The sequence below is a fragment of the Coloeus monedula genome (assembly GCF_965178545.1).
Source record: "Coloeus monedula genome assembly, chromosome: 21".
Lineage (NCBI taxonomy): Eukaryota > Metazoa > Chordata > Aves > Passeriformes > Corvidae > Coloeus > Coloeus monedula.
The window spans coordinates 5799578-5822264 of NC_138801.1; the positions used below are offsets into that span (position 1 = coordinate 5799578).

General features: G+C 40.7%; 1 protein-coding gene across 3 annotated transcripts in view; it reads right to left on the reverse strand.

The window, feature by feature from the left end:
* SPTAN1 (spectrin alpha, non-erythrocytic 1) overlaps window positions 1–22687 on the reverse strand; it is a 46234-nt gene that overhangs the window by 6981 nt on the left and 16566 nt on the right. For all 3 annotated transcript variants that reach the window (XM_082295461.1, XM_082295459.1, XM_082295460.1), the window contains 36 exons: window positions 22408–22485; window positions 22076–22231; window positions 21525–21729; window positions 21213–21394; window positions 20721–20964; window positions 20278–20400; window positions 19348–19565; window positions 18512–18604; window positions 18046–18180; window positions 17482–17630; window positions 13745–13943; window positions 13068–13172; window positions 12527–12550; window positions 12139–12174; window positions 11083–11130; window positions 10661–10752; window positions 10354–10498; window positions 10057–10238; window positions 9790–9889; window positions 9463–9660; window positions 9200–9346; window positions 8558–8661; window positions 8269–8431; window positions 5904–6035; window positions 5426–5563; window positions 4970–5074; window positions 4547–4755; window positions 3720–3840; window positions 3450–3571; window positions 2842–2974; window positions 2349–2447; window positions 1919–2078; window positions 1615–1691; window positions 1258–1467; window positions 731–1027; window positions 135–247 (listed from right to left, as the gene is read on the reverse strand). In XM_082295461.1, the coding sequence (XP_082151587.1) occupies window positions 135–247; window positions 731–1027; window positions 1258–1467; window positions 1615–1691; window positions 1919–2078; window positions 2349–2447; window positions 2842–2974; window positions 3450–3571; window positions 3720–3840; window positions 4547–4755; window positions 4970–5074; window positions 5426–5563; window positions 5904–6035; window positions 8269–8431; window positions 8558–8661; window positions 9200–9346; window positions 9463–9660; window positions 9790–9889; window positions 10057–10238; window positions 10354–10498; window positions 10661–10752; window positions 11083–11130; window positions 12139–12174; window positions 12527–12550; window positions 13068–13172; window positions 13745–13943; window positions 17482–17630; window positions 18046–18180; window positions 18512–18604; window positions 19348–19565; window positions 20278–20400; window positions 20721–20964; window positions 21213–21394; window positions 21525–21729; window positions 22076–22231; window positions 22408–22485 (5042 nt within the window). The remainder of the gene's footprint in view (window positions 1–134; window positions 248–730; window positions 1028–1257; window positions 1468–1614; window positions 1692–1918; window positions 2079–2348; window positions 2448–2841; window positions 2975–3449; window positions 3572–3719; window positions 3841–4546; window positions 4756–4969; window positions 5075–5425; window positions 5564–5903; window positions 6036–8268; window positions 8432–8557; window positions 8662–9199; window positions 9347–9462; window positions 9661–9789; window positions 9890–10056; window positions 10239–10353; window positions 10499–10660; window positions 10753–11082; window positions 11131–12138; window positions 12175–12526; window positions 12551–13067; window positions 13173–13744; window positions 13944–17481; window positions 17631–18045; window positions 18181–18511; window positions 18605–19347; window positions 19566–20277; window positions 20401–20720; window positions 20965–21212; window positions 21395–21524; window positions 21730–22075; window positions 22232–22407; window positions 22486–22687) is intronic.

Genomic DNA, 22687 nt, shown 5'->3' on the forward strand with positions numbered 1-22687 from the left:
GAATGGACAAGTCCTGATGAGCTGTTTTTCAGTAGGAAACATTTACAGCTTTGACAGTCCAAAGAGAGGGAGGATGCACACAAATACTACCTAAGGAATTCTCTAAAGGCAAGTTCTGGAAAGACAAACTATACCTGGTCTCCTGAATCCACTGATGGAAGGCATTGGCATGCTGAGCAAATTCCTGACGCAGTTTGTCATTTTCTTCCTGCCTTCGCTGTTCCTTCTGCAGCTCCAGTTCACGTTCCTGAGAAATGAACAACAGTAATTTCAGAGAAATAAAGGGATTGGTCTCATCCTGTAGCAGAAAGAAAAAGCTAAAAGCTGAATCCAAGCACAGGTGTAAGCCTCAAAACAAGATTGAGTACTCAGTGTCCTGGACATCTATAGAAAAGCATCTCAAGTGGTAATTCAGAACTGAAGCCCTGAGAACTGGAATTGAACCAGCAGTTGCTTCACTGCACAGCAGAGAAGTTAAATTTATATTCCAGTTAGGAAGTGAGACACAAGTGCTTTGCCTTTGGAAGAACCACAAACGGAAAACCATGAGAACAACTGACAATAGCACAAGTTTATAGTTAATGGCAATTTTTCTTTGCTCACAAATTTTGAGATATTTTGACCTGTATTATGGTGACAAGCTCTTGTACCCATTAACTCAAGAGAACAACTTCCAGGGACAACTGAAAGGTCATAAACTTTGAAGAGGATCTTTCTCTTACTGACTTGCCTTGATAATTTTCTGCAGATTCCTCCAGGTTTCTTCAAGAGCCTCCATAGTGAACCAAGTGTAGGGGTTGGAGGCCACACGGAAACTCTTGATCTGGCGATCGAGCTCTGCCAGCTGGTTGAAATCAGCTTGGGCAGAACTTAGGGAGGAACGGAAAGCGTCGTGAGCTTCTCTCAGGGCTTTGATTTCTTCCAGTGAGTTGCAGCGCACAGGATCCGTCAGGTCCTCCTCAGCATTCTCAAACCAACTGTTGAAGGCAGAGGCCTTCTTCGCAAAAGTCAGGAACAGATCCTCAACCTTGAAAAGAGAAAAGATCCAGTTGTTCAGTAATGCAAATATTCTCTATGAGCTCATCTGGAATTAACATGCATCAGCAAGAGCTTGCCTTGCAAGCGTCTCGGAAATGCTTACGTTAAGTCTCCATAATCATTAGTTGCAAAAGCATGAACAAAGTACAGAAGTTGCAAGTCTGTACATTGTATCAAGTGCACAATTAGATTTTTGTGGCCCTATGGTTGGCCACTCACTTTTCTGAAGTGTTCCTGAGCCTCCAAGAGTTTCTTTTTCCTGGTAGCAGAATTAGCCAGTAGCTGATTCCAGCGTTTCATCAAGGAAGCATGCCGGGCCTCAATGGCCTTGGACTGGATGTGCTTGGCTGCAAGCAGCTGGTCTTTCAGAGCAGTGATGTTTGCAATTCCCTCCTGCTGGAAAGCCTGAAGTCCAGCATCAAACGTTTCCTGAAGCATTAGAAGAACAAAAGATATTTTAGATTGTATTTTTCTTTAACCGTTCCCATACCCTGCATATATTTCAAACATGGATTCTTGTGTAGAAGAGTTCAGCTGTTCCCTCCCTCACGGGGTGGCAGCAGCATCACCACTGACCTGTTTGGTGAGCAAGGTTTGCACTGAAGAGAGGTCACGTCCATAATCATCTGTCTTCAGACTGTTTTCCTTCTCCCCTGAAAAATGAAACACATTTTGCAAAAATGTCATTTCTCCATTTTAAAATTCCCTCTATTCCAGATCAGGTTACTACAGAAGTATAAAGCAGTGACAGCACTGCTGATTACTCTGGCTTTAGGTCTGCTTGTTACAACAGCACATGAGGAGCTACTGGAGACCTTTGGAAATGAAGGAGTTTAAGGTTTGTTTGTGACCGAATATTGTACTCCAGTACAGAACATACCTATCCATGATTCCACCACATCTGCTTTCCAGTTGAACTGGAGGAAGGCTGAGTTCTCATCCAATTTGGCTTTCCTCTGAGCTGCTGCTTTCTCCAGATCTGACACCTTGCCTCTGAGCCCCTTCATCTTGGCAGTGATGTTCGCCTCGTGGTGATTGTTCTATGTGACAGGGAGGAAAAAAAAATATAGGCATCCTGTATGATGTTCAAGTCATCTGAGGCATTCAGGACATTGGTGACAGAGCAAGGACTTCAGCTGAAAGATACTGTCTCAGAAACAGCTTTGAAAGCAAAACACCAACAGCTTATTCAGCCACAAAAAATGAGTAAGAGCTCTTTTCAAAGACATGACAGAGAAGAGCAAGTCTACTGTAACATGAAGATGTCCTGGGGAGCCTTTGAAGGTCTCTCTTTAGTAGTTCATGCTCACCTTTTTAATGAGATCCTCTCCATTAGCACAGACATCGTTCACTCTGTCCTTGTGGACAGTAAAATCAGTCTCGAATGCCTCATGCTTCTTCAGCAAACCCTGCAAATATGAGACACAGGCATTTCTAAAAATAATTTCTCACCATTTATTAAAAAGTAATTCATTTTATAAATCAGTTAGCATAAACTTTTTCTGACAAAAATTAATCTTAGCTGGTTAGCACAACTTACTGATTTTCTGTGGACAAAAGGAAACTGAGACTGACTTCCAGTCAGGGGTCAAGAGATACAAAGCTACACCAAACTGCAAGTCATTTCTACAGGAAATAACAAACTTTGGATGCTTTTATAAAGTGAATTTATGTTTTTTACAATGTAGGCCTTCAAAAGGAACCAACAATAACCTCTAAATTGTAAAGACAGTTAAAGAAAAGGTTTGTTATGCTCTAACCAACAATAATGCAATAACAAAGTGCTGACAACTTCCTCCATACCTGGATAGCAGCAAGTGTGTCCCCATAATCCTCGCTGGCTACCAGTGTCATTTTCTCATTGATCCAGGCTTCTTCTTCCTCAACATTTGCTACAAACTGCTGATACTCCAGAGACTCCTCCAGACGCTGACCCCTGTGTGGGAAAGGTAAAACTCGTCAGCATTGCTTTATGGCATTAAGCTGTAAGATATAAAAGCAATGTGCAGAGCCTGAACCCTGTCATTCACACTTCACTCCTCTGGCAGCAGCCATGGCTGCAGCTCTAGGAATTCCTTGGACTACAAAGCCTCCAGCTGCCAAAGGACTGAAGCAAATTCTCTCCCAACAGCTTCTAATCAGGAAAAATCTCCCAGTAGTGGATTAAAGCCAGCTGATTACAAGTCCGTGGTTTCCAATTGGTGCAAGAAAAGGCTAAACACGACATACACCTCAAAGAGAGGCTCATGTTTCTACTGAGGAACACTGTCAATAGTCTTGTAGAGTCTGTGATCAGTGATAGGTGCTATTACACCATATTACTAATAATCCATACCCTGAAATTCTGTAAATCTGATCATTATGAGTCCATGTAGCTTTGAATTAATACTGAATTTTACAGAAGTTCATACCTAGCAGCTGCCAACTGTTTTAACTCCTTCCAGTGATCCACAAACTGAGCCAGTCTCTGCTGTATCTCCTCCTTTCCAATTGTGTTGTCATCTGAAAGCTTCTTCCCCGTGTCCAGAACACCCTGCAGAGAAACACAGTTATTGGAACATCACCTGCATTCCTCATGTGCATTGTTTGGGGTCCAGCAAAACTACTGCTGGCTTTTATCTCCTGCACAAGCAAGAAGGGTGCTGCTGATAGAGAAATATGTCATGGGGAGAGGCATTTACCTGGATAGCAGGTTCGTGGGCAGCCAATTCTGCTTCTAAGCGCTTGTGTTTTTTCCTCAGATTCTGCACACCAGTCAGGTCTCTGCCATAGTCCTCTGAGCTAACCAACAGTTTCTTCTCTCTAAATTCAACAGAGAAGAGAGAAAGATAAAATATGAAAATTACTTCTAAAGGTCCAACCTGATAAAGAAAACAAAAACCCCCTCAGATACACAACTGCTCTACATTGCGCAAAGGTCTCGGATGTAAAACCTTGTGTACAACAGCAAATGGCTCTTGGCAGCACATTCCTGTGTGGGGGAAAGAAGGTGACAGAGGGCCCATCACTTATCTTTGAAGGACAGAATTGCTCTGTACTGTTTTCTTTTTAAAAATACAGATGCCTTTTGTAAAGTTGTCCAATTTTTGTTTGTTTTAAAAGCATGACAAAAGAAGTGCTCTAATTGGAATGATTTCTATCAGCCTCACTTCTTTCCCTCCTCCTGAGGTACTAACACCAATGTGTAAAGACCATTTGATTAATTGCAACAACTGGCTAGCATCAAAAAAGTACTTGAAACCGAAAAAGGTTTGAATTTTTGGTAGGAGTTTTCCCAAAAAGACTAGAATGAAATTTTAGTTATTTGGTCCAAGTCTAAACTGTGTTATTCTTCTTACTGGGATTTGACCAAAGAAAACTAAAGGTAAGAAACCACACCCAAACCAGTTTTTCCGTAATGGCAGCAAAGGTGATTTCCTATAGACACACAGTTGTGGGAAGGCAGCTGTAAAGCCACACTAAAGGATATGAGTGTCGTTGGCAAGCCCAGAACTTCCCAAACACCCACTTGATCCAGGACTCCTCGTCGTCCATGTCACGGAAGAACTGGTGCAGGCGGTGGCTCTCGTTGAGCTTGGCACGGCGGGCGCTGGCCATGCCCTTGATGCGCTGGAAGCGCCCATTGATGGTCTCACGTTTGTCTTTCACTTGGGATGTGTCAAAGGCACTGCTGGTCATCAGACTGTCAGCCTGGCTGTTCAGGTCCTTCAGGCGGTCCTGGATATGTGGGAGAGAGTGAGCAGGGATTGCTCAGGTCTTGTTTCTCTGCTCATTATGTCAGGATGAAAATCAGAATCTGACTCGCAGTTACAGGTTTTGTTAAAAACCACATTCCGACAAGTCTGTGACTGCAGCAGGTATCAGGAGTTGTACCTATAGAATTTGCTTATGACTATGATTTATTTTCCAAAACTAAAAGAGAAAGCAATACCTCATGAGCAGATATATCAGCTTCCAGTAACTGGTGTTTCTTCAAAAGGTTGTTAACAGATGCCAAGTCCTTCCCATAGTCTTCAGATGCCAACAAAGCCTCCACCTGGGGATGGAGAAGGAAACATGGAATGAAGAACAAATTGTGTTTCACAAACTCCTTGAAACTATAATGCTGTAAAACCATGCAAATTACTTCTCAATTTTCTACTAAACCTTTACCTTGTCACCTGTTTAATACCTAAAAAGTTCCATGCAAATTTGCTTCTTCTCACCTTATTGTTTATAACTAATAACATGAACACATCCACAAGAATTTTACTAGTAATAAAGTTTTTTTTAAAATAAACCTAGACTTGCTCAAAGGTAAACAGTGCTCCACAAAATCTAACATCAGCAAAAGTAATACAAACTTAAAAAAAGAAGTCTCACAAGTAATTAATTCCCATCTTATTACCTCTGAAAGCCAAAAGTCAAAGTCCTTGATTCCAGTATTGAAATTCTGTTGCTTATTAGCTTCTTTCAGTTTCTGACTCTTCTCTGCTGATTTCTGTACCAGGAATTGCCACTGGTCAGCCAGGGCAGCCAGGCGTGCCTATAGGAAAGTGGGAAAGATAAGTGAACGTCACAAAAGAAAAATGAAAAAAGTTCTGATAAACACAAAACCAGACCATGGTGGAGGTTTTGCTGTTGATTCCAGATACGCAAGTTAGAGTCAGCATTTTGTACTGCCCAGCTATAATTTACATGTCAGTCAGAGGATCAGAAAATTTATCCTCCTTGAGACTGAAGCAGAATAATTCACATGATTTACACTGTGTAGTTGAAGTACAAAAGCTTCTATAAAGCAAGATTTGTTCTAGAGGGACCCTGTCTGGACTCAATTACCCAAACACTGCTCAAAGCAAAGCCAAGCAAGACTTGAAGGTGCCCACCTTGACGGCGTCCTCGCTGCCAGCACAGGCGCCCCTCTCGATGAGGGAGTTGCCCATGTCAATGACGCCACGGATGCGGTCAGCGTTGGCGTGGAGCTCGGCTTCAAAGGCCTGGTGCTTCTGGTGTTTGCTCTGCAAGGACAGACCCAACACCATCAGACACTGCACAAAGGGCTCCTCCATTGTTCTCATGGGCTGGGTTGTCATAAGCTTCATGTGCAGGCTGAGCTGAGGAAGTCCTCTCCGGGTAGGGTATTTACTGCTCACTCCAATGGTTACTCTCATTACCTGAGTAACCACCAAGTTTTGACCTGGCAAAACTGTGGGTGAGCTGAGACACACAACTCTGGCAGTGTATTCTGTATTTCACATGAACATCATGTTCTGCATTTTCACTGGTGCCAATGCAAAATTCCCTGCACTGAGCTGAGCTGTTACTGCAGTAAAGATTCCTCATTTTCAATGTACCCCTTTGAAAAGCAGCAATTACCCATACCCTGAGTAGAGTAGATCATCCTTTCTACTCCTACAGTAACTGCACAAATTCCTACTTCCCTTCCTAATCCATAGGTAATTAACAGAAATCACTGCTCCAGCTTATCTGCTTTCTGCACAGTTGTGATATTAGCCATACACAGCCCCATTATATATATATAAAAATAGTGAATTAACAGCCAAAAACTTCTATAAAAACATAACTGAATTATTTGATAAGAATTTTTCTCTGCCAAGCTGAGAGCACCATGAGAACAACAGGAGCCTCAGTGTAGGAAGGAGTGTGCAGCTCTCATGTATCCACGATCCATCCACCCACCAGGAATATGACAATAGCACAAAAGTGACAAGACAGAATTTGCAAGTATAAACTGGAAATGCTAGTGACATTGGACATGGGTAGAGAGTGTCCTAGAGAATGGAATGAAAGGAAATGTTAGATTAAAAATAAAAAAGGAAAAATACTATGGCGCTGGTATGAGAAATTCTGCATGAACTGCTTCATTTTGGGAACTGTAAACCCAAATTCTGAGATTATAAAAGCATGTCCTTCAAAGCTAGATCCACCAACTTGGAAAATTCAATTTAAAAGTTGCCAGTTGCGTATCTCCATACAATTACCATGACAACAAATTGCAGACAAGCCTTTACAGTTTTATATAAAATTCTACTTTTTTTTCAGCTAAAAAAATAGTAATTTAATGTACCATACTCTTTAGTGACAAATGATTATTTCATTTCTTACTCTTGTTAGCTTCCTCTTTCTTTGTTCTGTCTTCTCCTTCCACACATTCTCATTTTACTGCACTTCTTGGATTCTTTCAAGTGCTGTCAGCTTTCCATCTGGTACATCTCTTTTTCTGGATTGTTCTTTCTGTATTATTCCCTTCTATGCTATTGCAAGAACTAAGCCAATCAAGATCTATCATTTATTGAATCCTCCATCTTCAGCATTTGATTCTACAAACAGAAGCTCATGGATTTGGCATTATGTCCTGTGTTAAATCATCACAAGTGATGACCAAACAGCCTTTTCTTCTGAAAAAGGAGGATAGAACCCCATTTTCCTATAGGCTAACTCCTAAAAAAGCCCAAACTACATCACTAATGCAGCATAGATTAAACAGATCATGCAGAACACCTGCAAAACGAATACATAAATAAATGATGCTGAATAGGCGTTAACAAAAAAGCCACACCCATAGGACAAGGATCAACAGCTGCACCTGGATGGAGGTCAAGAACTAACAGAAAACAAAGAGATTGCATGAACTGATGGATGGAGCAGCAACCAGAGCTTGGGCTCACACAGAAGCTTATACAGAGAAAATAAATTCACATACCAGGGCTAGTCCAAACTACTTACCAGCAGTTTGGAAAGCTATAAAACAGATTGAGAGAAGTAGTTCAGTGCATTCATACTACTTCATAAACCAGAATTAAAACATAAGAGGTAACTTTCTTCCTTAATACTGAAAAATAAATGAGGTTTCACATTCTATAATGTAAAAGAGTTGAGACTCAAGAATTCAGTTTCCTTATGTTTTTGTCTAGATGCTGGGAGAGAGACAGAACAGCCACTTGGGTTTCTTTAGGAAACTTTCTGCTGCAGATACCGTATATCTTATTAATCATATGCATGAATAATTAATCATATGCATGAATAATTACTAACCAAGTCTTATTTTGGGTCTCCTTTCATGCATAATGTAACTTCCATTTTCTCCTTGTTAAAAGGAGAACATGTCCAACATGATGCACTATTCTGTCATCTCTGAACAAGAATTCCTGAGCATGGATTTTCAAAGCAGAGGAGGCCTTGCAAAGTTAACAATGATATTCTGATTTTTAAGCCAAGAACCACATTCACCTGGATATTTGTGGGATCCTTATATGACTCATCACTTGCAGTCTGGAGCTTTTCACTGATCCAGGCTTCTATTTCATCCACATCACGACTGAACTGCTGGAGGGTCTGAGACTCTCCCAGCTTTGATCTCTTCTCAATCATTTGGGCTTTCAGACGAAGCCACCTGCAGTAATTTGACACATACAATGAAGAACACTAGAGCCACATGAGGCATCACCTTCAACAGCTACAGAACGTCCCTAAAGAGGATTTCCAGTCATCTGCATTCTCCTCCCAGGGCAGCACTGACCTGTCCAGGACCTCGTTGCGTCTGTTGGCGATGACTCCCTTGGCGTAATGATCTGCAGCAATCAGCTGGTCAGCAAAGGACTGCAGGACAGCAATTTTCTCTTCCTATTCAAACCAGAAACCATGAATTAGAACTGTGGTTCCCTAAAGTCAAATGATGAGCAGTGTCTGGAACAGAACAAGCCTTTTTATCTTCTTTAAATTTACATTACTGTGACTCTGTGAAGGAAGTCTCTGTTCCCTACGACTGTAGAGTTCAACTTAGAACACCTTTCACCTGTGGCATTTAGGAAAAAAGGATCTTTTTGGCTTAAAACTTCAGCAGTACGATCTCCCAATAAATCTAGGCAGCTTTCTGCTACAAGAAACTGGAAACACACCCTTTTCTGCCACAAATAAAGGGAAAAAGTAATTTCAAATCAGTAAATTCACACAAATACTTGCCACTATTTCTACACTGTCTGTAGACAATGAAATACATCCTGATCTGCATAAACTGCTTCTAAACTTCTGCAGCAAATTCCACATAGCTGAATATTCAGAACTGGACTTCAGAAGCCATACATGGCAGGAACTCCTTTTGCTAATAATTCATATGAGAAAAAGGAAACTATTTTCCCCTTACTTCAGCTACACTCCTCACCTGGACATTGATTGCTTTATCAAAATCTTCATGTTTCTTGATGAGTGCCTCCACACTGTCTAAGGAGTCTCCTTTATCCTCTGTATTTAGGAAGGCCTCCCGGGCAGCCATCCAGTTTTCAGCTTGTTCACAGTCCCGATGAAACAGCTGGGGAGAAAAAACTCCAAAGCATGAGCAAGACAGACCAAGAGCACTGTTATCACCAAAAAATAATAAACTTTTTAATGAAAAGAGGAATTATTATTCGAACTGCAGCAGAGTACCTGTAGTTCCAGGCACTGGTCCAGCATCATTCTGCGCTGGACCCAGGCCTTCTCCAGGTCTGTCCGTTCTTGGTCCAGAATATCCAATTTCTCCTTGATCTCTGGGCTAGCATAGTGTCCATGGGCTAGAAGTTGTTGTCCAAACTGTTCAAATGCCTGGAAAGTGCCAGCCCTTGCATCTATTTCCGTGCGGTGTTCCTGCAAGGGGCAGAGATGTGCTGCTCAATAACCAGAGCTGAACTGATCTGGTTTTGGAACTCTGATTGGAAAGTGTCAGAAAAAAGAAACATTTGTTGATGTTTATGATAACACTTATCTTTCACATACCTGGTGCCTTTCCAATAAAGCCTCAGCTCCAGTCACATCCTTTGCGAGTTCATCTGAGGAGACCAGACCCCGGATTCCATTGATCCAAGACATGAGGTCCCTGTGGACATACAGTAATAGGGAATTTTTCCCTCCCTCCACTGAAATAAGTCAAAACAGGGAAAACAGTCCTTTTCTGAACCCTTCACAGAAATATTCCTGTGGAACAATAAGCCATATATACTTCACTAATAACAAACAAATTGAGAGGGGGAATAGCATCACTACCTGAAATCACTGAGGAAACGCTGCAGGTCATGAGAATCTCCAAGCTTCTCTTTGCGCTGGTCAGCACGTTTTCCCAGACTATTCCAAGCCTGATTCAACTCAGTGCATTTTTCTTGGAGATCTTCAGCAGATTCTGGATGTGACTGGATCAGACGCTGGGCAGTTTCACCAAGAGAATTCACCTAGATTAGAGAAGGGGAAATAAACACAATGAAGACAGAGAGAAGAACTGCTATAGTTCAATCATTTCTGGTAGATAAAAAGAAAGCTTTTGGGTTCTCTTCCTCAGAATCTCACCTTGTCTCCCAGAGCTGCCAAGTCTCTCTCAAAGCCTTCATGTTTGCGCTGCAGAGCCTGAACACTGGCCAGGTCATGCCCATAGTTGTCTGTATTTAATGCTTGATTCTTCTCCTCTATCCATTCTTTGGTTTCATCAGCATCTCTGATTTGAAGGAAGGAAAGGCAAAAAGAGAATTAAAACCAAGACCACCCTCTCCACTGAACAAGCTCGGGGTTGAATATGATTTGTTTAGAACAGGTCCCACTATATTTTAGAATTCTTGACAGACAAAGCATTTGAGTCAAGACCAAACAAACCCCTCACCTGTGGAATCTCTGGACCTCATGGGCACTGCCCAACAACTGGCTCCTCTCTTCTGCCAGCTGCTGCAGAGATCTCCAGCGCTCATTCAGCTCCTGGATGAGGGAAATGAAAAGTCAAGATTGGTCTTTCACTACAGGTGAAGGTTACTAAATTCTGCTTAATTCCAGAAGAATGCACAAATTCCGACAGCTTAGTTAAATATTAAGGGTTTCTCCTGAGCTGTAAAACCGAATGATTTTATGTATACAATGAGATAGTGATGTAACTTGAGAAGAAAATGCTGTATATACTAATATATACATTCTTTCAATAAATTGATTCAAAAGAATTGATAAAGCTTAATGAAAGACAAAGACTGTGGAAAAGGAGGGCAAAAAATGTTCACAACTTCTAAATCAGGTCAGAGAAAATTGTGTAATTACCTTGATTGAGTTGAAGGTTGCCACAGTGTGTACCATCAAACGTGCAGACTGTGTGAAAAGGCAGAAATAAAAAATATAGCATTGAAGTCAACTCTAACCAAAAGCAAAACCAGACTGAAAGAAAAGTCCTTAAAAAAACCAAATAGAAACCACCAAGAAAGACAATGTAAGTAAATTACAAAAGCAATTGAGAATAATTGGCTGTAATAATAAAGGTATTATAGAGCAAAATAAGAATAGTCAGAATTCACAAGTGAGCACTGTCTTATTAGTGTAAACTGAAGCAAACAAATCTTAATGAGGGCAAAGAAGAGGAAAATTTAAAGGTAACATTCAATACATGAATTTAAAAAACCCCAAAATCTTAGTCATAGTTTGCTAAGTTACTATGGGACTCTTAGAATTCAATGTACACGTTTATAATCTGCAAAAAAATACTTTAAAAGTCACCAGTTCCTGGTGACATGGCTGCATTTTTTGCCAAAATATTGCGTACTAACCTGGTTTCCCCACATTCACACAACTTAAAAGATGTACAAGCAGCTTTAAGTCTAACAGAGTAGGTGCAAGACATAAAACACGAGAATGAAATGCTAGGGAAAACACAATGTTAGATAACTTAAAAAATATTTAAGATATTATTGTGCTTTAGTAGGTGACAGCTCTTCCATTGTAGGCCTCTAATGAATGGAGAAAGGCTTCTTCTATTGTAGAAAATGAGCTGGTGGTGACTAATGGAATACAGCATATCCCTTACTAAAGGAATATTGACATAAATGGTTTTGACTTTGAGGAATAAAAACATTTTGTTGTAGCAAGCAGAAAGCAAAGAACTCATGCAAAGTGAACAAGGGATTATTCAATATCTACTGGCCAGAAACTGGAATCACCCTCATAGTACAAACTCAAAACTAAACAGAGTTTTGTAGCAGAGAGGTAAAAATCAGGCTGTTGACAATTTCTATGGCACAGGAAAAGTAAATGGTCTAAAAAAGATGATGTGCTGTAGTTTTTGTTTTATTTTCTTGTTGTGTGCTACTAAGCAATGACACCTACCTTCCAAGGAGATGCTGTCTTAGAATCAGTTTCATCCTGTTTGAAAATGTGAAGAAACAGCTTTAAATACAAAACAGAATCTAAAACTATCAGAATACAGTAAAAAAATCTTAAAAATATCGCCATGTTCAATCCTTAACAGAGTAAATACATTTTTTCATGCAAGTATTTGTATCAATTTGAGTTATGCTGCTTGCTTAGATCTGTGATGTGGGGCAAGACACTCAGGAAACAAAGGAATCAAAGATAAGATAATCTTTGAATGTCCATTCAAAGTCATTAGTGAGTTCCATCATGGAAATGAACTACAGTTATGGCTGAACTTCGCTTTGTACATCCCAAACCTGTTACAATTGCCACTCCATCCACCTCAGAAATTAACACTTACCCTGGGCATCATCCCATAGACTTCCTGCAAAGAAGACAGGACAAACAACTTGTTATTTTCTAACAGAAAGAATGTTTTTCCCAACATGCTTCATACTTAGTTGGCACAGGATAAAATTATTTACAGCACAAGTATGTAAAAAGCTGGCAAAAAACCCCTAAAAAATCCAAACCAAAACAGAAAACCCACAAATTCCCTCCGCTCTGAATTGCACTCTATTTTATTTCTCTTTTTCCCTAGCATTCCTCACCCATTTTCCTGCACATAAATAAAGGCTAAATTTCAAATTTATATGAAGTTAATGTGTGGATTCTCCATGACTTTTGATATTATTGTAAAGACTTTCCATTCCTAAAAAAAAGGAAAAAGCTCTAGATGCTGCAATTTGCTCTAGCATTATTAAAAAATATAATTCTAAAGGTCTTCTTGGGATGGCCACACTAGAGAACAGCCTGAATCTTGCAATGTCAGGCAAAGACAACAGACAAAAGAAAGCAGGAAAATCTTTTGCTTCTTAGATTAAGGCAGAGAAAAAGAGCACCTGTTGCTGTACTGCTTGTACTTCATCTGCCATCAGCCCTTCTGACTCCAGGTCCTTTGCAACCTTGTTTATGTCCTTCAGGCGTGACTCGTTGGCTTTCAGATCCTACACAGAACAGGGAAATATCCCAGCATTAACATTCACCCATGCAAAACATGTGGAACAAGGTAGCTCACCAGGAGTGCCCAGTGTGTGAACAGCAGGAATTGAACACAATGGCCCTGAGTTCCCAGAGAGCCTACACCAGGGAATCCCAGCTGCCAGATTTCCCCCCCCCCTATATCTCAGGGAAATAACTCTACAGATGGAAACCAAAATGCATCTTTCCTTTCAACAGGAATAGCTTAATTGAAGGCTATGCTGTACACAAACTGAAATTCCTCCAAAGTTTGGCAGATTCTATACTGCAAAATGCTGAAAGAGGGTTTTAGCTCTGGGAGCTGGGAAGCATGGAGCAACCTGGGCAATGTAATCAAACTGAAGACACTTGAATGTGGGATTCTCTCTAGCCTCACAAAATGAAAGAAAAAATTCATATATACCTTTTATGGACCTTTTATGTCCAATCAAAGCCATATTTCATACTCAGCTATAAAGAATTGTCATGGACACACGATCAGAAAGCCTGAAGGGAAAGGCCAAAATTAACACACACATTATGCAGCATCACAACATACCTTCTGAAAATCATCGAATTTCTTCTGCAGCACCTCCACCTGCTCCAGATCAGCACCCACTTCCTCACTGGTGAGTGCTGCTTCCTTCTCATTGATCCACTGCTGGAGCTCGTTGGCTTCACGGAAAAGCATGAACTTCTTGCAGCTTTTTTCCAACATGCCTTTACGTTTTTCTCCCAGTTCCAGGAGAGAGTGATACCTGGGACAAGCAGGAAAGGAAAGCAGGAAACAGTCAGATGGAACTGAGTCCAATCACAGGAATTTCCCAAGTACTGGAGTCCCCAAAAATGGAGAAACTCTGAACTTATGCCCTGTTCTTCTACAGGATGAGCTACTCATGTGTAGTTGGGAATGAAGACTGTCCATGCCTCTCCTCCACATGGATTGCACACCAAAATGGGAACTCCCACATGCAACACCTCACTGGGCAAATGCAAACCCAAATCACAGCCTAGGCTGGGGTAGGTTCTTAAACCTCAGTATCACTGCAGGGCAGGAATGACTCCATAGGCTCTTACTTGCCAAGAGATATTTTCCTAGAGTACATCAAGTCTGTCATCAGATTACTAAAATCCACTGGCCTCCCAGCTTTAGAACATAAACATCCTCACTAGTCATTTTCCAGTGCAAAATCTGCTGAATGTTTAAGCAAGGTGTAATCTATATGATAACACACCTATATTCAACTGAAAAACCCATGAAACTCATTTCACATGCACTTTTTATATCTGTGGAATTCTCATCATCAGTGATATTACTCCTCATTTACATTAGAATAGACAAAAAGTGAAACCTCAAAAATGTTTAAATTGGTCTGCACAGGGGCAAATAAACCTCTTAAGACCAGCCAGTTATTTAAAACCACCTTGTAATCAACTAGACACAGATGATCCTACATGACCTTTCCCAAGCTATTGCTGAAAAAAGCCAAGAGCAGTTTTGCAGTCACTGAGTTACAAATCTCTCTAGCAATGCATAATAATGCCTGTTTTTTTAAAACCCTGCTTTCAGAAAAGCCACACTCTTAATACTCATGTTCCTTTATTTTAAGTCTTCCAGAAGATGAGACTTTTTTTCTGCATCTGGAAGGGTTTTTCATGTCCTGAATCAGTTTGAACATTGGTCTACTGCAGTGATCAACAGCAGCAATAGATTCTCATTATTAAGCTATATTCCTTCTGATGTTGTTAAATCAAACAATACCAGACACTGCTGAGGTACCTCCAGGGGCCTCAAATGGGGATGTTTTCATTTCCCACCCTGAAGCACAAGGGCACATACTGAGCAGTTACAACCCCCCAGCTTGAGGAGTTCAATCCTGGAGCATTTTCCTAACCAACAGCTCAGAGATGACAAAGGCTCCTTAAAATAATCCTCAGTAACCTGGGCTGTAATGTCTATATACCAAACTGATAAATCAGCTCTCCTTCCATGGAAGCTGAGACTTTGTGGCTTCCTGTTTATCGTCGCTTAAGGCTGGGCAGAAAGGAACTAAGAATCTTCTATATTAGGCTTAAATAGAAACTTTCTACCATGACTTCAGGAAAACACTGATTTGAAGCCAGCCCTAACTGCAGCTGTTTGCCTCAGCAAACAATGTCAGCTATTAAATACTTGTAAAGCTCACAGAGGATCTGGGGCAAAACTCCTTTAGAAGCAGACCTTACCTCAGAGTTGCTTTGCAACACTTGAGAGATTTACATAAAAGTTTCACTTTTAATTCTCAAGAAACACATTTGCTATGAAAAGACAAGCACAGCCAATAAACACTGTGGCTTTGGATTTCCCAGTAACTTCCACCTGTATAATGCAAACTTGGTATCTTTTCCAGGAGACACGAACACAAGTTTCAAAATCTAGTTAATGTTAAAATTAAGAAATAATCACCCTATATAAATAATGTTTTTTGACTATCCAGCATAAATGTTACTGTGATAAACCATAATAGCCCCACCCTTCCCAAACTCTTAAGACATTCAGATGTGATGCAATACTTGGTAGATGTATTTTGTATATATTTATATAAACAAACTAATATTTCTATCTGCACCTCAAAATGCAGGAGATGCTTTTTAAGGAAAACAGTCTAGATAGACCTAAAGCCTCTTTGGTAAGCAAAATCAGCGTGATGGAATAAACATGAACCAATTTAGCAGCACAGAGGTGCCCAGCAAGATAAGCAGCTGGAAACACAGACCACCACATTCATCTAAACTAATCCTCATTGCAGAAATTGCCTCCTTCATGTCTCTTTGGAGCAGCTTTCCCAAAGAAAGAAACAAAGGGAGGATGAACAGTGACAGTGTGGAGACAGCATGATTTAGGAAAGGGCTAATCCTACTCACAGTTCTTCGACCTGTTTCATACGCAGAGATACACTGCCGACCTCCTTAGTTATGAGAGTCCTGCACAGACAGGGAGCACAGCAAATGCATGCGAAAAATTAGTCAGATTAACAAAAATAATGAAAGCAGCAGCTCCATCCATGGCTGGTCTGTGGTAGGAGATGAGTAAGAGTTCACATTTAAATGGAGAAAATTAGGTGTTGTTCAGAAGCAAACAAAGCAAATCAGACCAGGAGTACAATTCACGTAAGGAAACCTCAGCAGTACAGTTGAGCTCTCTCTATAAGGTCTCCTCACTTCTTGATTATTGTGCCATGGGATTGGAAACTAGAAAGTGGTCCCCACTCCTTGGCTCTAAAATAAGGCACCCTGTTCTAGTTACTAAAAGCCACATGCAAACCCATCGAGGGAATTATTTTATTAAAATCCTGACCAATGTGCTACAATTTTCCAGCACCTTTTTGTCGTGCCGGTAAAAAGGGTTTTTGTTATGGGTTGGTGGGGCTTTTTGTGTGATTTTATTTTAGTTTTTTAATTCTAGAGCTAAGGCTAGTAATTATTGCATGTCACTGTAATAACTGATGACTCAACACAACTGAGTGGGAGGAAATTCTCACAGAGAACGACAATGTAGCTGCACAAACAGATGGGAGAAAACTTTCAGCTTTGGCTTCCAAGTGGCTTGATAAGATGAGCCAGCACTCACAGCTATCACCCACAGCCCTTGCTTGAATTAATCTTCAGCCACCATGTGCTTTAAGAAGGTCATTACCAAGTAGCCTTGCAGTTTTCTGTTTGCCAACGATATGTTGCACTTTCAAAACAGATGATAAAAATTGAAAAAAAAAAAGAAGGGGGGACATGTTTTAGCTCCTATAACGGTAACAAATACTGGCACCACATTTCAGAAAAAAAAGTGATGATCTAGCAAGCAAAGTAGCCCCAGCTTGTAAGGAGGGCACTTCCAGAGGCAGCCCTGTATAGGGAGAGCACTGTACTTTATGGAATCAAATTTAAGAAAGCTTTTCAAAATAGATCACACATTAAGAAGTGACAACTACATATACAAGAGCTGCTTAGGACATATATATCTCACAAACAAGTTTAAGTAGTTAGGTACAACAACAAAAGGAACACATAAAATACTCAAGTCAGACAGTAAGTTGAGCTCTAGTGTCATGAGTTTAACAGTTAAAAATGGGAAAAGCAACAAGAAAATCTAGAGTAAGAATAAAATAACTGAATCTGGGCCTCTGGTAAAGGAGCCCTTTGTTTTGCTCCAGTTAATTACTCCCTCGTGTAAGAAGCATTAACCTAAGCAGGTGGCATCTGTGAAGCAAAGGCCAAGCCAGCTAATGCTGGCGGTGTCATATCTCATCAGTTAGATCTTACTGGTTGTCGATTTGCTCCTGTCGCAGTGCTATGCTGCCTTGCTCCTCCAGGAGGTTCTCTCGAGATGCAGACTGGGCAGGATCCAGTTTTTTCACATAGGCAGCTGGTACAAATCCCTGACGGTCATTGACTTCCACCTTCCACCAGTCCTGGAAGGAAGAAAACCACAAAGCAACCACTGTGAGGCCATCATCAAGCATAAAGAATGCTGGGCAACTGAATGCTGCAGATCAGAGACTTCTATTAACACAAGGAAAGCAGTGATGCTCTCAACAGCTTGCTCTTGTTATGGAGATAATTTCAAACAAACTGCCTCTTGAAGATAGAGATCTTACTCCCATGCCTCCCCTTATATTTGGCCAAAAATTCCTCCACATCAGGGAATTAAAGTTCTCACAGACATGTGCCCTGTCTTGGAAAAGCTGGCAGCTGTAGAGGAGTGATGGAAATGAAGAGGTTCAGCTGAAGTGCTGAATGGGAACATGGGCTAAATGTGCCAAAACCAAACAAAGCACAGCACCGAGGGAGCCAAGCAAAGCAGCAAAGCAAGAGGCTGGAGCCCACCTTGTTGGTGCTGTTGAGTAAGGTGAGGATATCTCCCTTCTTCATGGTCACCTCCCGGGGACTCTTCTCCTGGTAATCATAGAGAGCCAGAACGAGCTCTTTTCCAGTTTCATCATCTGTGGGAGCAACTTGTTGCTAAAAAAATAGAGCACAAGAAAAAATGAGCTGTTCCATGTTTATTATAATCAATGTAGTTGTCCTAGAATAGACTTCAGCCATAGTTAAAGCTACTGTAGAGTCAGTTTAGGTGCTGTCTGGACTCAAACCCTGAAAACTACCACATTAAATTGTTTTATTTCAAAACAGTGCAGCTGTCTTACGATTATAAAAACAGACTGCCAATTTTTTTTGAGAAAATCAGGCACAGTCTTGAATAACCTCTCAAAACCAACAACTGTTACTGAGCTTTGTTTTCACCTTTTGCTGATCCATGAATTTTAGGTACATGATTAGCATCTTTCCTTACCCTGCACGACTGGGCCTGTTCCCTTAATGCCTGGATGCTGCTGCCATAAGCGGAGAGATCAGACATCAAAGCTTCATGTTTCTTCAGAAGAGCCTGAAAGTGGATGATAGCAACAACATGCACACCTTGACATTTTACAAATACGCCTCTGCTTAAAATATATACTTTGACTCCATACACAGGGAATGTGGGTTTTTCAGAGCTGCCAGCCTTGTGACTCTCATGGGAATAATCACTTCTATTTATTCACAGGCTAGATAGTGGTCCTAATGCTCCTGGTGCTTTGCCTCTGCCTTATCTCAGCAACATTCCATTCTTTTGTTCTGACCAGAAACAACTATTTCCAGAGTGATATGGGTAAGTTTAAAGTGTGCCTTTAAACTGCACTTCACGTTGATAAACTGTCAGTCAGCACTGCCCGGGACGTGGTGTTTGACTGCAGAATGATACCAATAAAACAACTCCAGACAAAAAAAATTACTTCCAGACTAATGAACTGCTGAAAACCAGGCTCATACTGAAATGCTCATCCCATGAGGAATTTGCTGATATTATTTTCATTATACTTAAAAAAACAAAACCCTGTAAAAGAGTGAATACAGAGGTAAAGCTTCCTCATAGTTGGTTTAATATACTAAGCAGCAGAATTTCATGTGCAATAACAACTAAGACACAGGAAAAATTGTCATCTTTTGACTAAGAGCCAAAATCTTTCTTGATGCAAGAATCTGCCCTCTTCAATAAGAATCCTGAAATTATCAGAGCTCATTTTTTTACCACCGGATAAATCCTCACTGTACTTAGGCAGAACCGGTTTAAACAAGAACCTCAAGTACCTCAGCAGAGTCTTCATCTTTCCCATAGTCTGTACTGCCTACAATGGGCTCCTTTTCCCTCATCCAGGATTCAGCCTCATTAGCATCAGCAAAGTACTGCTGAGCCTGCAGGGAATCCTCCAGATCCTGTCGACGCTGAGATGCTTTGGCTTTCAGAGAGTCCCACTTCTGGTTTAGCTCGTTCAGTTTGATTTTCACATCTTCAGCTGCAAAGTGTCCTATGGAACAGGAGCACAGGGAACTGAAGGACTTCAGCAGACAAAACCAATACACATTAAAAGGTTACTTGTAGTTCTTCAAAGTGACAGAAATGAGACCAATTTAAAGCCTATTCAGACTAGAATAATAAAAACACAACTCAGCTAGTCCTTTTGCCTCAGACTGGAAAACACTGAACCTGTCAATCAAGTTGTACTAGCATATCTTAATCATTAGGAATAAAACAAGACATATCATAACATTTCTCAATGATGAAACAGGAAAGGTCATCTCCTTCCAGAGTTCTGGCAGTAGACAGATATTATTTCAGACCTGCAGGATTTTGTTTGTTTGTTTTTTCATGTTAAAAACACCCAGTCAGAAATAAACATGCCTATTTATTTAAAAGCAATTTGTCTTTGTAGAGAATTTTCTCTTGCATCATGGTTATGGACCTCTGATAGAACCCTTTAACAGATGTAATTACAGAGACTAAATACAATAGGTAGAAAACTGCTAAATAAGTGTTCATCAAGAGTAGATGGAGATCTATGAAAATTATGACAGGTTCCCACCAAGGAACCTATTTTTATTTTCAGGTGAAAGGATGACCAGGAGTTCATCCTCCTAGTAGGTACCTGTCTATTGTCAGGATAAAAACAGGCAATAATTCTTAACTGTGCTGGGCCAGAGAACAAAAGACTGTCAGAGTTAAAAAATATCGAGACATACCTTCTTCCACCATAGCATTCCCCTTCTGTGTGACTGCTTTAATGCGAGGCTCATGGCCTGCAATTTCTGCCTGCAAAGCCTGGTGCTTCTTTAGCAGATTCTGGACACCAATTAAGTCCTTGCCTGAAAGATACAAAATAATTAATCAGCTAAATCAGAGTCAGTAGATGAAACAAAAATTTCAAGGCAGCTGCAGCCAGCGCTACACAAACTTACAGAGGGAAAACTCTTAACAATGAAGACAGAGCACTATGGAAACTAAGTTACCACTGGAATTATATAAGCAACACAACAGAGACCCGGGGCAACGGCAAATATGTAACTCTGGACAATGTTAATTAGAGCAAACAGTTCTGAAATTTTCAGGGAATGTTCTATAAAGATACAATTTATAACACAGCAATTCTGCCATCTAAATCCTAGAGATACCAGGATGGACCAACCTCGGTTTGTTGAAGCTGCAATAGGTTCTTTTTCCCTAATCCAGGTCTCTTCATCCTCAATGTCACGGAAAAGCTGCTGCAGGCGAAGAGAATCTGCGAGTTTCTGCTTGCGAGCTACCATGGGCTCCTTCAGAGCTTCATAGCGAGCCACTAAAGCTTCTTGTTTCTTCTTGATATTGTCAGCATCAAAGTGCCCAGCCTCTTGGAACTGGCGTGCCTGGATGGTAATGCCATCTATCCGATCCTAAAATTGATCCAGCAACAGCATTAGTTCAGAAGTTCTGTGAGGTGGCTGCAGTGACTGAGAAGCTCATTTCTATTAAAGTCATAAAGATATTATTCTTAGAGACATACAAGTATGTTTCAGTTCAAAATTATTTTTGATAAGCAAACTGTAAAACCCAAAGCTAAAAAAATTATAAAAAACCAGACCTGCTAAGGTCTCTGACTGCGCATATCTGGAAAGGCAGGAATAAAAATTTTTTCCCTTACCTGATGGGCAGCAACATCTGCCTCTAGCAGGGCATGTTTCTTCTGGAGATTCTGAACATTAGTAAGATCTTTTCCATAATCATCAGAAGCTAAGTGTCCTTCTACTTCATACAGCCAGAGCTCAATGTCCTCCACATTGCGATTAAACTGCTGCTGCTGATTGGCTTCTCGCAGTTTTATACCTGAGGGAGACAGGGGCAAGAGGAGAACAGGACAAGGTAAGTGAAGTGGAAACTGAAGTTAACTCATTGCCGGTCTTCTCCCAGCTAAACTCTCTAGAAATTTGTCCATATTCTTCTGAGCGAGTCGTACCTTTGAGCTCAGTGGCCTCCAGAAGCTTCTTCCACAAGCTGATGACTTCATTCATGCGAGCTGCCACCTCATCTGACGCATAGTGCTTGACATCAATCAGCTTCTGGCCAGCTTTCTCCAGGGCATCAATACGACTCTGGTTAGCAGACAGCTCTGCTTCAAAAGCCTGGTGTTTCTGAACTTTACCTTGCAAGTTTGATGGATCCTATAGATGAAGAAAGAAATAGAACATTTCAATGCAAAATCAGTACCCAAAGGTCTCAAGAATTTTTGAAATTGGACTACATTCACAGACATGTCATGATGTCACCAGAGGATTCGGTGCCAAAAATATGCCTTAAATCAGAATTCTTAAGCTATTGGATAGGCATGATTACAGCATGATGGAAAAATGCCCCTTGGGGTCAGGAAGAAAGTACAATTCCTCCTGTTGCCATTAATACCACCGACTATCAGCAACATTTTGGCTGATGTTGCTTTGTATCATTAGACTGATTACATTAATTCCGGTACCGCCTTAAAAGCATTCTACCATTCATCTTTGTGCTTACCTTGTAGGCCTCATCAGTTGCAGTTTTCATCTTTTCATTAACCCAACTCTTGAGCTCATCAGAATCTCGGAAAAACTGCTGCAGATGGAAAGAATCTGCCAGCTGAGCACGGCGGTACATGGCTCTTTCATGAAGGGCATTTCGGCGGCTTAGCAGCTGAAAAAAAGAAAGAAAGTAAAAGGTTTTTAAATTCCTCAAGCTTGTAAGAACCACCACTGTACCCCTCTTGGGACAACTCCACTGACTTATTCTATATTGAAGTCATACCATGTAAAATAATAAACCAGAACAAGATTTAAAGTCCACAGTCCAAATATATTTAGGATACTTACAGCATCTCTGCGTGTAGCAACATCGTCCATGGCATAGTGGTTATTCTGAATCAACTTAGTAGCAAACTCATCTAATGCCTACAGGGAAAACAAGTTTCCATTTATTTGGTGTAATAGAAATTGCTTATGCAAATTTGCTTAGTACATCAATTCCCCAAAGTTTATCACAGTAAAACTGGCAGAAAGCCATTAGCAGATCTATCTTTACACCCTTTTCTCTCTGTACCCTCATCCTCTCCATGTGGAAAAGAGCAGGTTTTTGACAAATCTTCATCCACCT